The sequence below is a fragment of the Hemitrygon akajei genome, chromosome 1 (assembly GCF_048418815.1).
Source record: "Hemitrygon akajei chromosome 1, sHemAka1.3, whole genome shotgun sequence".
Taxonomy (NCBI): domain Eukaryota; kingdom Metazoa; phylum Chordata; class Chondrichthyes; order Myliobatiformes; family Dasyatidae; genus Hemitrygon; species Hemitrygon akajei.
Genome location: NC_133124.1, coordinates 12,617,183 through 12,633,692, shown reverse-complemented (window position 1 = coordinate 12,633,692; position 16,510 = coordinate 12,617,183). Strand labels below are relative to the sequence as shown.

Sequence of the window (16,510 nt, the reverse complement as noted above, 5' to 3'; positions counted from 1 at the left end):
ACCACTGTCCTGTTTTTTCAAGATTTCAACCTTGTCTTTAATGGATAATGTGCGGTGTTTTTGCTTCACAGCACGAGGTGCATTTCCTTTACTCACTAGGGCTATAATTGGGGCTAAAAAAGAGCAAATTGTGGCAGTGTGCTACACACAGCGCTGAAATTATGACACGGAGTTGGTGAGCTGTAGTTGCAAAAAGAGATTTATTCAAACTTCGCGGCCTCGCTTTAAAGCCTTCCTGATCCCACCCTCCCCGGGTGGGAATGCTGTAGGGGGCGCGTATTCACAGTCCCGTCCCACACGCGGGCTTTTCCTCTTGCTGGTGAAGCAGGCTTGGTGGCCTTTTTGCGACCGGCCTCAATGCCGGCGCGCGCCGCTTTGTGAGCCGGTTCGAGTGCGCTGGGAAGTGGGTCGCCACAAAATGATATTAATAAATGCAGGAAAACAAGCAGGAATCGCCTGTCTGTGCTTACAAGAGCACGCCAACACGTGAACAGATCTAGCGCAACCAAAACAATATGCAGTAGATTGGTACGGTGGCCCGGGAAATTTGAAATCAGTGCCGGATTATCGAAGGAACTGTATTACAGATAGTCGGATTAGTGAAGATCGACTGTACCAGAATCTGGTTCATTATCACTGGCATGTCATGAAATTTGTTGTTTTGTAGTAGTACAATGCAATACCTAATTAAAAATCACTAAATTGCAATAAATATTTTAAAAAGGGAAAAAAAGAGCAAAATTATGAGATAGTGTCCATGGACCATTCAGAAATCTGATGGTGGGGAAGAAGCTGTTTTTAAAATGTTGAGTGTGCGTCTTCAGGTTCCTGTACCTCCTCTCTGATAGTAGTCACGAAAAGAGAGTGTATCTTGGATGCTGAAGGGATCCTGAATGATGGGGCCGCCTTTTGAAGATGTCCTAGATGGTTGGGAGGGTTGTGTCTGTGATGAAGCTGGTTGAATTAGAACTGTGAACATGAAAACCAGACTATAGTCAACCTTGTAAACAGATGCCCAAAACATCTGCCACACCCAAAGTTTAGTTTCTAAGTTAGAATGTAATTACTTTGTGATGTAATCCTTATGCAATCTAACTAGCTAGGTGGCTTTAAAATCTCAAATTCTTTTGGCTAATGAGCATTGAAGTAAACAGGGATATTGTATGAGTAATATTGGCCAAGATTGTTCACTTTTGCATGCTTTGTTTTTCCAGTGCTACCAGCACTTGTAGATCGTTTAGGTGACACCAAAGATCAAGTCAGAGAACAAACACAGAGCCTTCTTCTCCATATAATGGACCATGGTGCATCACCCCAGGTATGTTGTTAATTGACTGGGCTTTGCCATCTGTGATTAAACTATCAATAAACATCAGAAAAGTAATATTTGTACAGGTTGAGCTGCCTTTATCCAAAAATCAAAAATCCGCAACCTCTGAAATCCAAACATTTTTTGAATGTTGACTTGACAGCACAAATAGAAAATTCCACAAGGCACTGGGAAGGTTCCCAGGTGAAGCGCAGGTCTCTGCGCACCACAGACAGTTCTGAGAAGTGACCTCACATAGGCAGCGTGGGACTTTGTTGGCGCCAGTTTGCTTTCAGCAGTTATTGCAGCCAGACCTTTGTGTATTTTTCACAGTGATTATCTATAGACATTATATTAATTGTCATTTTTTTTTTACTGTTGTGTGTGATGGATTAGTGTAAGACAAAGACTACTTACCGGTAGCACATAAATTCAGAGTTGGGAATGATGGCAATGCCAAAATGCTAATGATCGTCCACTTGGGCAGCTGAGGTGATGATAATTTACCTTTCTGATGGTTCAATGTACATATTATTTCATGTACAAAATTGTTAAAAATATATAAAACTTGTACTTTCAGGGTATATGTATAAGCTGTATATGCAATGTAAATGGATTTCATGTTTAGACTTGGGTTCCATTCCTAAAGTTTCTTCGTATATAGATGCAAATATTACCAAATCTGAAAAAGTCCAAAATACTTCCTGCCCCAAGCATTTCCGATAAGGGTTCTCAACCTGTATTGACAGTTATTTTACAATTTAACTGCAAGGTAATGGTAGTATAAGTTTTGTTGTTAAAAGTCATATAGCACAGGACTTCCCCTCCGATCTTTCCCCCTCAGCGGCAGAACGTTTTGTCCTCGGTAAGGGCCTCACCCTTGCCCCCCTGTGCTCACACCTCAATGAGTTCCACACCTGCCACGACGATGAGCTCTTCCTCCACCTCTGAGCCTATTTTGTTTTGGCAAGGACTCTTCACCCCTAACCGATGACCACCCCCCATCTTCAACCATCCTCCTCTTCCTGGACACCCTGCCCTGGTCTTCTGCCTGCTATGTACCTTTTCATTGCCAACTGCTGATGGGATATTAACTGTCTTGACTTTAACACTCCTTTCTCCTATTCCAACCTCACTCCTTCTGAACGCTCGGCTCACCACTCCCTCTGGAACAATCCTAACCTCACCATCAATCCTGCAGATAAGGGAGGTGCTGTAGTAGTGTGGCATACTGACCTCTACCTTGCTGAGGCCCAGCGCCGACTCTGACACCACCTCTTACTTACCCCTTGAGCAGGACCACATTAAGAAATGCCAGGCCATTGTCTCCCAACCATCACCAACCTTATTGACACTGGGGAATCACAACCACCAACCTTAGAGTTCCTACACCCTACACCTCCCATTTCTACCTCCTACTCAAGATCCACAAACATGCTTGTCCAGGTAGACCCATTGTTTCAGCTTGTTCCTGCCCCTCTGAACTTGGAGTCGAGGTATGCAGATATGTTTTATCTCCCCCAGTTCAGTCCCATCCCAGCTACAAATGTGACATCTCACACGCTCTTGATCTTTTCAAGGATTTCAAGTGACCTGGCCCCCATATCATTTTTACTATGAATGTCCAGTCCCTATATACCTCCATCCCCCACCAGGAAGGCCTCAAAGCTATCCTGTTTATTTTTCTGGACACCAGGCCTAACAGTTCACCTCCACCACCACTCTCCTCTGTCTAGTGGAACTTGTCCTCACTCTCAATAATTTCTCCTTTGGCTCCTCCCACTTCCTTCAAACAAAAGGGGTAACCATGGGCACTTGCGTGGGTCTCAGCTGTGCCTACCTGTTTGTCGGCTATGTGGAACAATCCCATGTTCCAAGCCTACACTGGTGACTGTCCCACACTTTACTGACACTATATTGATGGCTGAATTGGTCCTGCTTCCTGCACCAGTGCTGAACTTGTCGACTTCATCCACTTTGTTTCCCTCCAACTCCTTCAAATTCACCTGGTCCATTTCCGAAACCTCCCTTCCCTTTCTTGATCTCATTGTCTCTTATCTCTGGAGACAGCTTATCCACTGATGTCTATTACAAACTCTCACAGCTACCTAGACTACACCTTGTCCTGTCGTGGTTTCTCGTGCCCCACAAATGACCAGGAGACGCAGAAGATTCTTCAAGAAGGGTTAAACTTTAATTTGCAAATCAAAGCTGAGACAGTCATTGAGCTAGTCGCTGATTGCCCACCGATCCCCGGACACAGCATTCTTTATAGCAATCTCCTGGTCCAGTTACATTAGCATATGCAATCGGTCTATAGTTGCGTATCACACGTACATCCTGCCACTATTGTTTCTACCCATTGACTTAATAATGTTCTAATCTACATCTCTTGGCTACCTCTCATTAACACACCATTGTCTTCTACATTCTTAAGATTTTGTGACTTAATCATGTTCTAATCCACATCTCTTAGCTACCTCTCATTAACACACCATTGTCTTCTACATTCTTAGGATTTCATTCTCCAACTAAATTGGGTACATGCATAGCAAATAGCAAGTTTCAAAACTGACTACATAGTTTTGGTTACACAGCAAAATTTCAACTTTTATACTCCAATAGTCCCACCCCGCTACTTGTAAAAACACCATCCCTTTTTTCTCATTCCTCTGTCTCCGCCGCATCTGCTCTCAGGATGAGGCTTTTCATTATAGAATGAAGGAAATGTCCTTTTTCAAAGAAAGGGCTTGCCTTCCTGCATCATCAATGCTGCTCTCAACCATATCTCTTCCATTTCATGCACATTTGCTTTTACTCCATCCTCCTTACCAGGGATAGGGTTCCTCTTGTACTCACCTACCACCCCACCAGCCTCCACGTCCAGCACATAATTCTCCAAAACTTCTGCCGTCTCCGACGGGATCCCACCACCAAGCACATCTTAACCTTCCCCCCACTTTCAGCTTTCTGCAAGGATCACTCCCTACATGACTCCCTGTCCATTCGTCCCTCCCTATTGATCTCCCTCCTGGCACTTAGCCTTGCAAGTGGAATAAAGTTGTCAGAAACGAGCCACGCTCCCGAATAATGGCTTCAAGACAAATTCAAGGAAACAAAGTGCAGAGCTGGGTGCCTTCAGAGAAGGGAACCCTGAACCTTACAGGGCAGCAGGTTTTATCCTTCTTCCTTACCCCTCCCCTCCCTGACTCGGGAGGTACACTGTCTTAGATTCAGTGTTTTCCCATTCCATATTTGGAGTTGTTTTTTTACACATTTCTGTAAAACAATAGTCCATACCTCAGGACTTCAGTGATTCCACAAGCAGTTAATCTTGTCAGGTCTTCTGCATTCCTGCTGATCAGACATAATTAAATCACATTTGTTTACTGACTTTAACCCAGACATAATTAAATCACATTTGTTTTCTGCACTGACTTTTAACCTCGCACATCTTAATTTACTTCAACTCTCACAATTCCACCCTTTTTCTTTTTAAGATGTGCGTAGCAGCTAGCATTTTTCCTCTTTCCAGGGGGCCCACCGTCCTTCCTCCGCCCCCCGTGGAGGGTCAACTTTCTTCTTTAATAGCATAAGTTTTAGCTCGTTTGTCCCATGTTGGGGTATCGCTACTGCCTGGAGCTGGAATATACTGCGCCTGATCAGTGTTCGTATACAAGAAATCAAACACGGCAAAAGTAAGAGAATCATTAGACCCCCGCCTGCTACTAGGAGAGCGGTGCGCCACCAACTACCTCCCAGTAGCCCGTCTAGCCAACTCATGTTCCCCAGGGATCTCCAGTTTTGTACTGGCACGTGGGCCAGTTTCCGAATTTTGTCGGATATTTTTAACACGGCCTTTCCACTGTCGTCTATCTTAAGGCAACAGTTTGTAAGATTGAACTTCCCACATACCCCGCCTTCAGAGGCCAATAGGTAATCCACAGCCAGCCTGTTCTGGTATATTGCTGTTCGCATCTGGCTCTGCTGTTTTGCCAACAGCTCCAATGCCAGTGCCGTGCTGAGGTATTGCTATTGCCTGAAGTTGTGACACACTTCATCTTATTAGTGCTTGTACACAGGGAATGAGGCAGGGTAAAAGCATCAAACTCATTAATCCACCTCCCACCATCCAGAGTACTGTTCGCCACCAACCGCCTTTATTATAGACCTGATAGTACGGCTTACCATTTTCCCAACACTCTTCTGCTTTTATCATAACAACGGTTGTTTACATGCGAGTGGGATACGAAGGATCCAGGGAACACCCTCTGCCCCACTCATACCACGGTTCTGCACTTGTCACATTTCACTTCAACTTCCCCGACATACAGAATCAAATATATTACAGTCAATAATGTTACAGTCCACATAGAGTTCATTTTTGCTGCCTTTTTAGCTTCACCACCAATGGTTCTTCACCGGGAACACAGGTCCACTCGTCACCGCTCTCAGGCTTCACAGGCCCCTTTATTCTTGACGCGTGTGTTCACCCTTTTTCTTTTGTCCGAACTGCAGCTTCAGTCATGAGCAGGACCTGGAAGGGGCCTTCCCACTGCGGTTGGAGCTTCTCTGGCTTCCAAGTTTTCACCAGAACCCAATCCCCTGGGGTTACTTGGTGTAGAGCGAAGTCAAGTGGCGGCATCTGGGCGAGCAGACCTTTCTTGCGTAGCTCTGCAAAGGAACGGGACAAGGCCAGTAAATTGTTCTTTACAAATAAATCATCCCCCTATAGTGTGGGATACCCCTCTATTTTATTCCAATATGGCAGTCCAAAGAGCATCTCATAAGGAGATACTCCTATGTCCTTCCGGGGCGCTGTACGTATTCTCAGGAGAACGATCGGCAAACACTTGGTCCATGGTAGCTTGGTTTCCAACATCAACTTGGTTAGCTGTGCCTTCAGGGTGCTGTTCATTCGCTCTACTCTTCCTGAACTCTGGGGATTCCACGGGGTATGGTACTTCCATTCGATATCAAGTGCATCGCAAATTAACTGGTGCGTCTTGGAGGCGAAGTGTGTCCCCCGGTCAGAGTCTATGGACCCCACGATTCCATATCTGGGGATTATGTTCTCAAGTAGTATCCAAGCTACTGTGGGCGCATCTGCCTTAGTAGTTGGGTATGCTTCCACCCAGCGTGTAAAGTGATCCACGATTACCAATAAGTATTTCCATCTCTGCACTTGGGGCAGCTCGGTGAAGTCGATTTGGATTCCATGGAAAGGTCTCATGGCCAGGGGTTGGCCGCCTCTTGGGATGGATCGCATCACTTTCTTGTTTATTCGCTGGCACGTTGGACGTCCAGTTACCTCTTGTTGGGCCAAAGTGTAGATTCCCTTGCATGCATATTCCCTAAGTACCGTGTCACACATTGCCTGCGCTCCCCAGTGGGTCTGTTGGTGCAGTTGTTGGAGTATGTTGCGGGTCACTTCCTTATTTAGCACCTGTCTTCCATCGGGGATTCTCCATTTACCATCAGCGTCTTTCCGGGCTCCTAGTTGGTTCATGTTGTCAATCTCCATTTGAGTAAGCATAGGCAGTTTAGTAAGTCCTTCTCTCACTGGTATCAAAGTCAGGAGTTGCACCGGTTCTTCAACTACTGCCCGTTTGGCCTCCTCGTCCGCCAGACGGTTCCCCACAGCATCAGGTGTCGATCCATTTTGGTGTCCGGGTACATGCACTACCGCAATTTCAGTCGGTAAGGCCAGGGCTTCCAATGTCATACTTATCATTTGTTCATGTGCCAGTCCTTTTCCCCTGGCCGTTATCAGTCCTCTTTCTTTCCATATCTTCCCAAATGTATGTACTATCCCATAGGCGTATTTGGAGTCAGTGTATACAGTTCCGACTCTCTTTTCCAATATTATCAGAGCTCTTTGGAGCGCGTATAACTCACAGGACTGAGCCGACCATGAAGGTTGTGTCACACCCTTGGAGACCTAATTTCAAGTTTACCAGGGGTTCCTGCCGATGATTTTTCTTCCCCAAGGGTTGGAACCCCCGACCCCCCTAGTACTCTTCTTCCATCATGGCGTACGAGCGCACTTCCCGTCGGTATTTGGGGCACTCGCGCCTGAAGTGTCCCTCTTCGTTGCAGTGAAAACATCTAGGGGCCCTCCTGGGTCCCCTACTTCGATCTTGGCTGCCACTTCGTCCCGGCCATGGGTCTCTTCTTTCTCTTTTGTCTGCGGTCACCTGTTGAACCGTCTGGACCATTATCTTGGCTGCTTTCTTCTGCTTCTCTTCATCCCTTCTTACAAACACTTTCTGTGCCTCCCTAAGTAGTTCACTCAAGGGTTTAGTATTCCAGTCTTCTAGTTTTTCCAGTTTTTTTCTTATATCTGGCCATGCCTTCGATACAAATTCAACACGAATCAGCTGTTGGCCAACCTCCGTTTCAGGGTCTATTCCCGCGTATTGTTGCATATTCCTCCGGATTTTATCTAGGAAGTTGGACGGAGTCTCCTCGGGATTTTGGTGGCTCCCAAATGCCTTGGTAAAGTTGTGCCCCTTCGGAACCGCCTGTCTTACTCCCTTTATTAGGAATTCTCGCATATCTCTCATATTTCTTCGGCCCCCCTCCGTTTGCTTACCCCATTCTGGGTCCACAAGAGGGAAATTCTGTTGCGGCTCTGCTTGGCCTGGCTGTTCCCTTTCCCACATTACCATGGCCGCCTGTCTTATCATTTGTCTTTCTTGGGTGGAAAACAAGGTTCCCATAATTGAGTGCATTTCATCCCAGGTATATGTGTTGGGTCCTAGGAATTGATCCAACTGTTCAGCCAGGCCCATGGGGTCTTCTAATAGGCCTTTCATTTCCTTTTTAAAATTCCATACCTCAGCGCTAGTCAGGGGAACATTAACATACCCCTGTTCCTCCATTTGCTCCTCCCATAGGTACTTCTCTCAGAGGATATAGTCTGGCGGTCTGTTCGACTTTCTCTTTGTGATTTTTAGCTGTTTGTGACCTGGTTTCCATCCTCCTGGCTCCTATACTCTGTGGTTTTGCACGCTCCGTTTCCTCTTTACCCATGTCTGCATTTTCTCCAGCTGCAGCTGCCGATTCATTTTCACTTTCCCTTGCCTCAAGGTCATCGATTTGCGGAGCGGTAGGGGGCACATATGGGGGCGGCAGGTGCTCGAGCACCTCCCATGTATTCTTTTTCTGTCCCCCTTCATTTATCGTTTTCAATTTATAACTATTTGTCGTTGGTAACCAGCATAGGGCCTAATCACTTTCTTCGGGTTTAACGTTAGGTTTTGAATTCACGTACAGATTAAGGGCTTGTTGTACCCAATCCTCGCTAGACCCGAACTTAGGCCACCACACAGCCGACCCTTGGATCGGCTGGCGGGACCAGAATTCACAGTACTGTATCATTTTTTTCTTTGACTTCCCTTTTCGCCTCCCGTAATCCCAATTTTCTAACATCCGTCCCAACAGACTATCAGGGGGTACCCCGGGGTATTTTTCATCATTGGCGCCTGGATTTCCTTTACCCTTTTCTCTCTTAGACCCCTTATTTCCCATCTCGAGGACTTGCCCGGTTCCTATCCACCCGCAGGCTACCCCGTGGTTCCGCACTCCTTGCGCACCACGTCACTGTAGGAATTTAATTTAAATGTGACCCACCTAGCTCGATCACTCCTGTCCAATTCCGGAACCTGTATTCCCGCGATCGCCCAGGAATCTACCTGCAGGCACCCCGCAGTTCCACAATTCTCGTGCACTACGTCTCTACAGGAGGATCCACCCGCAGGAACCCCGCAGCTCCACGATTCTTGTGTACTACGTCTCTACAGGAATTTAATCTCTTACCTGGGTCCTGTGCACAGAAATTACTCGATCGCTCACTGTCTCGACTGCCTCGACAACCCCTCTTTGTTTCCTTGAGTCCGCCGGATATCACTCGCTCAAGCCGCGCGGGGCGACGAGCAAGGAATCAGGGACTGCCGAACTCGGCAGGGTGCACCTTCTCCGATGTCCTTCCTTGCCCCCCTCACGGCCGGAGTGTGGATCCTGGACGAGCCCCCAAGTTGTCAGAAATGAGCCACGCTCCCGAATAATGGCTTCAAGACAAATTCAAGGAAACAAAGTTTATTAACAGTTTTGCAGAGCTGGGCCCCTTCAGAGAAGGGAACCCTGAACCTTACAGGGCAGCAGGTTTTATCCTTCTTCTTTACCCCTCCCCTCCCTGACTCGGGAGGTACACAGTCTTAGATTCAGTGTTTTCCAATTCCATATTTGGAGTTGTTTTTTTACACATTTCTGTAAAACAATAGTCCATACCTCAGGACTTCAGTGATTCCACAAGCAGTTAATCTTGTCAGGGCTTCTGCATTCCTGCTTATCAGACATAATTAAATCACATTTGTTTACTGACTTTAACCCAGACATAATTAAATCACATTTGTTTTCTGCTCTGACTTTTAACCTCGGACATCTTAATTTACTTCAACTCTCACAAGTGCTACACCTGCCCCTACACCTCCTCCCTCGCTACCATTCAGGGCCCTAAACAGTCTTTCCAAGTGAGGCGACACTTCACCTGTGAGTCTGTTGGGGTCATATACTGAGTTTGGTGCTCCTGGTGTGGCCTCCTGTAATCGGTGAGATCCAACTTGGATAGGGAGACTGCCACACATCTATGCGCCATCTGTCAGGGCACGTGGGATCTCCCAGTGCCCACCCATTTTAATTCCACTTCCCATTCCCATTCTGTCCATGTCTATCCATGGCCTTCTCCACTGTCGTGTTGAGGTCACACTTAGGTTGGAAGAACAACACCTTGTATTTTGATTGGGTAGCCTCCAACCATATGGCATAAACATCGATTTCTCAAACTTCTGGTAGTGCCCCCCACTCCACCTCCTTTTTACCATTTCCCATCCCCCTTTCCCCCCCTCACCTTATCTCTTTGCCTGCCCATCACCTCACTCTGGGGCTGCTCCCCCTTTTTCTTTTTTCCATGCCCTTCTGTCTCGTTCAGCAATCAACTTTCCTGCTCTTTACTTCCTCTCCCTCCAGGTTTCACCTATCACCTGATGTTTCTCACTCCCCTCCCCACACCTTTTAAATCTGCTCCTTAGCTTTTTTTCTCTCCAATCCTGTCAAAGGGTTTTGGCCCGAAACGTCGACTGTATTTTTTTTTCCTTGGATGCTGCCTGGCCTTTTGAGTTCCTCCAGCACTTTGTGTGTGTGTGTGTAGCACATAAAAAGGCTCTTTGATGCAGCCTGGCCATGCTGACGGTACCTATTTATATAAATCAGTCCCAGTTACCAGATATGGTTTGTAGCCCTCTTTGCCTTGAAGATTTAAGTGCTCATGTACTGTAAATACTACTTAAATATTTTGAGTGTAGCTGTTTTCATCTACTCCAGCAGTGAATTTCAGATTCTGAACATATCATGGTGGGAAAGGGCATTACTTTCTCTGATCCACCTACCCCTTATCCTGAAGCCATGTCCTCTAATTTTAAAATACCTCTGCTGTGTGGAGTGTTTTCCACCGTCTACCTATCCTCATAATCTTTCTGCCTCCCTATTAAATCACTCCCCTGCACTCCAAGGAAAACAAATCCCAGACAAAAACAGACAAAATGCTATACAAAATGCAAGATTGCCGTCTTTTGCACCAAGTGGTGTGGAGAGGAACAACAACAGCCCTTAACATTAACTGAGAGGTCCATGGACCCCAGGTTGGGAATCCCTGATCTAGCATTTTGTGTGTTCCTGAAGATTTCCAGCATCATTCATCCCAGTCAATTTATTTCTGTGTTATTTTCTTATGCTGCCTCCTTCAGGCATCTTTGTATTTGTATACAGAAATTGTTCTACCTATTCCTGAATACTCTTCAGGGCCTGCCAGTCATTATGAAGGTCTACCCTTAATGACCTCCCAAAGTGCATCACCTTGGACTTAACTGGATTAAATTTCAAAATTTATTTCTCTGGCCTTCTTGCCAATTAACCTCACTCTCAACAACACACCTATTTTTATATCATTTGCAAACCTTTCACACTTGGCTTAATAACCAAATCGTCAATGTCTGTAACAAGCAGCAAGGGTAGTAATGTGATGTCTCTCTGGTACGTCATTGGTCACAGGCTTCCAATCACAAAATAAGTCTTCTATCAACCCCTCGGTGCCTTGGGTCTCGCGGCCACCCTGTCAGGTTTGTTACTGAAAATAAAGATCATAGGATTTATAGTGAATTGCAAGTTTAGATTCTGATCTGGCTTGTCTACAGAAGGGATAAAAGGTTGTTATTTTGGCTGGAGGTCCATTGACCAGTGGTGTTCCACAAGAATTAGTGCTGAGACCTCTGTTTGTACATCACTGATTTGGATTAAAAATGCAAATGGGTGGATTAACAAATTTGCAGGTGACATCAAGATTGGAGTTGTGGATAGTGTACAGGTCTACCAAAGAATACAATGGGACATTTAGCAGAGTTACAGATATGGTTAGAGAAGTGGCAGATGGAGTTTAATCTGGGCAAGTATAAGATGTTGGAATTTGAGCGTTCCAATGAAAGGAGAAAGTTAAGTAAACCCCATAATAGCAATGAGGTATGGGGGGGGGGGGGAGGGTGAACCTTGGGGATCAAGGTCTGTGGTTCAGTAAAAATGCCTGCTAAGTGGATAAGGTAGTAAAGAATGCTTGCCTTCAGTGGTAGGGGTGTTCAGTGTAAGAGTAAGGAAGTTATGCTGCAGCTAATTAAAACTTTAGTCAGACTGTATTTGGAATATTGTGTGCAGTTCTCTTTGCCAGTTTATAGTAAGGATGTGAAGACTGTGGAAAGGGTATAGAAGAGGTTTATCGTGATAGTTTCTGGATGAGAGTCTGAGCTGTGAAGAAAGATTGGACAAACCTGAGTGGTCCTCCCTGGAGTGTCAGAGGCTGAGAGGAGACAGAATGTTTTAGACCCCATTCTCCCCATTTTATCCAGGATTGAAATATTAAACGCTAAAGGACATGGTTTTAAGGTTGAGGGGAGAGTCTAAAGGTGGTATGAGAGGCAGGTTTTTAATGCAGAGGATGATAGATGCCTGGAATAGATTATCAGCGTAGTAGTGGAAGCAAGCAGTTTGGTGCTTAAGGAGCTGTTAGACACATGAATATGAAGGGAATGGAGGGATAAGGATGATACGCAGGAGGAGAACAGGGTGTAAATTGGCATTCGAGATTCTGCAGATGCTAGAAGTCTAGAACAATGCGCACACAGTGCTGGAGGAGCTCAGCAGGTCAGGAGACCTGATGAAGGATCTCGGCACAAAACATTGACTGTTTATTCATTTCCATAGATGCTGTCTGATTTACTGAGTTCCTCCAGCACTTGTGTGCTGGTATAAATTGGTACTAAGATTGGTATAACATCATAGCCAGTATAGCCTGTCCAATGCTGTGCAGTTGCATATTCTAGACCCTGGGAATGACTTAATGCTATTCAAGAAACTCAGCACCACTCCCATCTTGATCTCAAAATGCCTTATCATATTAGTGTAGCCCATATTGCTGTTATTACCTCCATGTCCTTCTCTTGGTGAATAAGACTCAAAGTACTTGATTAATACCTCACCCACATCCTCTAACTTCAAGCATAATACAGTATCCTTGTTATACTTTTGTTTTAATGCATATATGAAATCCTAAGGATTTTCTTTGATCCTGCTTGCTAAGGACATTTCATGAAGCCTAAACCTTTGCCTGAGTTCTCTTCATCTTTCTTTAAATTCCTGTCTGATAGTATCTTCCTAAGTCTTACTTATGCTCCTTTTTCCTCTTTTGACTCAAATTCACAACCACTCTCATCACACAAGATTTTCTTGCTGTACTATCTTGGACCTTCTCAGAGCTGGACTCTGATGAGCAGTCTTAAGCAGCTCCCACAGGTAACGTTGTAATTTGACCACCCCAAATTAGTACTTTCTTACAAGATCCAGACATCCTTATTCATAGCAAGCTCAAAATGTAAGGAGTTGTAATCACTGCTCTCCTACTGAAAGACCACTCACGTGGTCAGGCTATCTACCTATAACAAGGTCCAGATGTAAACATGAGAGGCTGCAGATGCTGGAAATCTGGAGGAAAATGGAAGAGTTAACATTTCGGCTTGAAACATTGACTGTTCATTTCCCTCCATAGATGCTGCTGACCTGTTGAGTTGCTCTAAGGTTTCCAGCATCTGCAGTCTCTTATGCGGCTTCTATAGCTGGATTATACGCATACTGTTCAAAAAACACTCTTGAATTCACTCAGGAAATTCTATTCCATCTAAATCAGTTGTACTAAAGAAGTTGCAGATTATATAAAAGGTTAATGTAAACAAAACCAAATCAATATAGTTTCATAATGAATTTGCTGCAAGTTTTTGTTTAATTCTCTGTTGGATTTTTAAACAAAGTCAAAGTTGATTTTATTGTCTTGCATACAAATAAATGTAATGTATCCACAAGTGCAATGAGTTGCAAGAAAAAGGTTTGTGAATCCTTTACCTGGTTTTCTGCATCTAAGTCACAATATCAGACAAACGCAATCTTTAAACTAGTAACACGCAGACAATTGTGCTTTTCGTCATTCACAGTCCAGGCTGGCAAAAGTATGTAAACCCTTGTATTTAATAACTGGTAGAACCTCCTTTAGTAGCAACAACCTGCACCAAAAGTTTCCTGTAGCCACTGATCAGTCATGCACAAAGGCAAGGAGGAATTTTAGACCATTCCTTCATACAGAACTGTTTCAGTTCATCTGTATTTCTGGGATACCTTTCATGAACAGCCCTCTTCAGGTCATGCCACAGCAACTCAATTGGATTAAGGTCTGGACCCTGACTTGGCCATTCCAAAACACATTTTTTTTCTTGTGTTGCGAATCATTGTCTTGTAATTCAACTTCTATTAAGCTTCAGGTGATGGACAGCTACCCTGATATTCTCCTGTAAAATAGTTACAATTTTAAATTTATTGTTCCTTCAACATTGCAAGCTGTCCAGGCCCTGAGGGAGCAAAGCAGCCCCAAACCACAGTGCTCCTTCCACCAGTTTAGGCAGATTGTGTTTGTCTATTATTGTGACTTGGATGAAGATCAGACCATATTTTGAGTAATTGTTGCAGAAAACTGGGTAATTGCAAAGGGTTCACAAACTTTTTCTTATAACTATGGATGATCCATACACTGTTCCAAAATACCCTCTTGAATTTACTCAAGCAATTCTATCCCACCTAAACCAGTTGTACTAAGGAAGTTGTAGATTATATAAAAGATTAATTTAAACAGACCAAGTCGATGTGGTTTCATAGTGAATTTGCTACAAGTGTTTGTTTTATTCTCTGTTGGTTTTGTAAACAATGTCAAATTTGATTTTGCCTTGCACACAAATACAGATATGCTCAAGTGCAATGAAAAAATAATTGTAGCACTGTCAAAGGTAAATTGCATCAGATATACAACATTCACAAGAAAATATAAATCTTACCCAAATTTAGCAAGGGAGAGCACAATTAAAACAATAAACCCAAGTCCGTTGTAGTACAAAGCGGTCATAGTGTCGCTTTATAGAGTTGTTTTGGTTGGTGCAAGGACCAAATGGTTGAAGGGAAGTGGCTGTACTTGAACCTGGTGGTAACTATTCTTGTTCCTTGTATATGACCTCCACCGTACTTACTCCATTTCCTGTACTCTTGAGCAAAGTCTCTTGTCACTTTTGCCTTGGGTTGCTGATAAAACCATCACCCATACCCAAATCAATTCTCTTTTTCCTTTTTGTATTTTTTGAATATCAGTTAGCTGGGTATACTTGATATGAACCATAATTACTGTGTCATCACTTCCAGTTAATTGTGTATCTTTATTTGTGTGCTTAGTTTTTTCCGGTTTTGTTGCAAAGAATGTGTGCATTCTGATACACTGTATTAAACTTTAGTTTTACCATTTTATCTTGAAGTTTTTAGTTGATAATATAACCATATAACAATTACAGTAGGGAAACAGGCAACCTTGGCCCTTCTAGTCCGTGCCGAATGCTTACTCTCACCTAGTCCCACCGACCTGCACTCAGCCCATAAACTCTCCATTCCATTCATGTCCATATACCTATCCAATTTTTTTTTTAATGTCAAAATCGAACCTGCCTCTACCACTTCTACTGGAAGCTCATTCCACACAGCTACCACTCTCTGAGTAAAGAAGTTCCCCCTCGTGTTACCCCTAAACTTTTGCCCCTTAACTCTCAACTCATGTCCTCTTGTTTGAATCTCCCCTACTCTCAATGGAAAAAGCCTATCTACGTCAACTCTATCTATCCCCCTCATTATTTTAAATACCTCTATCAAGTCCCCCCTCAACCTTCTACGCTCCAAAGAATAAAGACCTAACTTGTTCAATCTTTGCACCTTTGCGCCATTGTTCTTCATTTTTTTTCCTGTTTCACTCTTCTTAGCGTTATCCTGTTTGCTACTTTGTTCAATGGCCTTGGCTTTTTCTGACGCTTGAAGTTTACTAGTGCCATAATTCGTGTTTCCTTAAGAAGTAAACAGAGGCCACTTTGGCTGAAATGTACAACAACCCGCAGAGAAATTCCCTGCTGATATTTTTTTCCCCCTGAAACCTATTCTCCTTGTGTTCCTATCAACTCTACTGGGGTTCCAGGCTAAACTCATGAGGCAGTTTACAATGGCCAGCCAATTTGCACATGCCAGGATGTGAGAGGAAACCAAGCACCTGGGGAGAAACCCAGGATTAAACCTGGACTATTAGAACTTCACCAGTCACTTGTCCTCACCCCCCTTCCCCCACCATCCCTGCCAACCATTACCTGCAAAAACAAACTGGTTAATTTTGTACATTTTTGTTCAACCAGGCAAAATGAAATTCAGATACAAGATCAAATGTGATCTTTTTTAATGGTGGAGCAGGTGTGAGGGGCTTAGTGGTGTAATCTTATTTGTACTTATTTCTCTTCATTTCCCTGCGGCTAGTCTGTTGAGTTGATGCCGGCTCTCAGAGCAGTCCTCAATCAGATTGCCCACAGAGGTCAAGGTCGTAATCAAGTCAATTGAGCTGTGAGGCAGCAACACTACTGTATGCCTAATAGATGCAAGCCACTTAGTCCATCTCGGCTCCCAAGGGAGGCATATCTTCACTTCCATTGCTCTTAACCTTTACTCACATTTTCCCATCAGTTATTGTGTTCTTAT

The 16,510-nt window shown here is 44.3% G+C and overlaps 1 protein-coding gene across 36 annotated transcripts in view; it reads left to right on the top strand.

The window, feature by feature from the left end:
* Positions 1-16,510, top strand: part of clasp2 (cytoplasmic linker associated protein 2) — a 380,510-nt gene that overhangs the window by 30,520 nt on the left and 333,480 nt on the right. For all 36 annotated transcript variants that reach the window (XM_073035883.1, XM_073034575.1, XM_073035242.1 and 33 more), the window contains exon 3: positions 1,215-1,318. In XM_073035883.1, the coding sequence (XP_072891984.1) occupies positions 1,215-1,318 (104 nt within the window). The remainder of the gene's footprint in view (positions 1-1,214; positions 1,319-16,510) is intronic.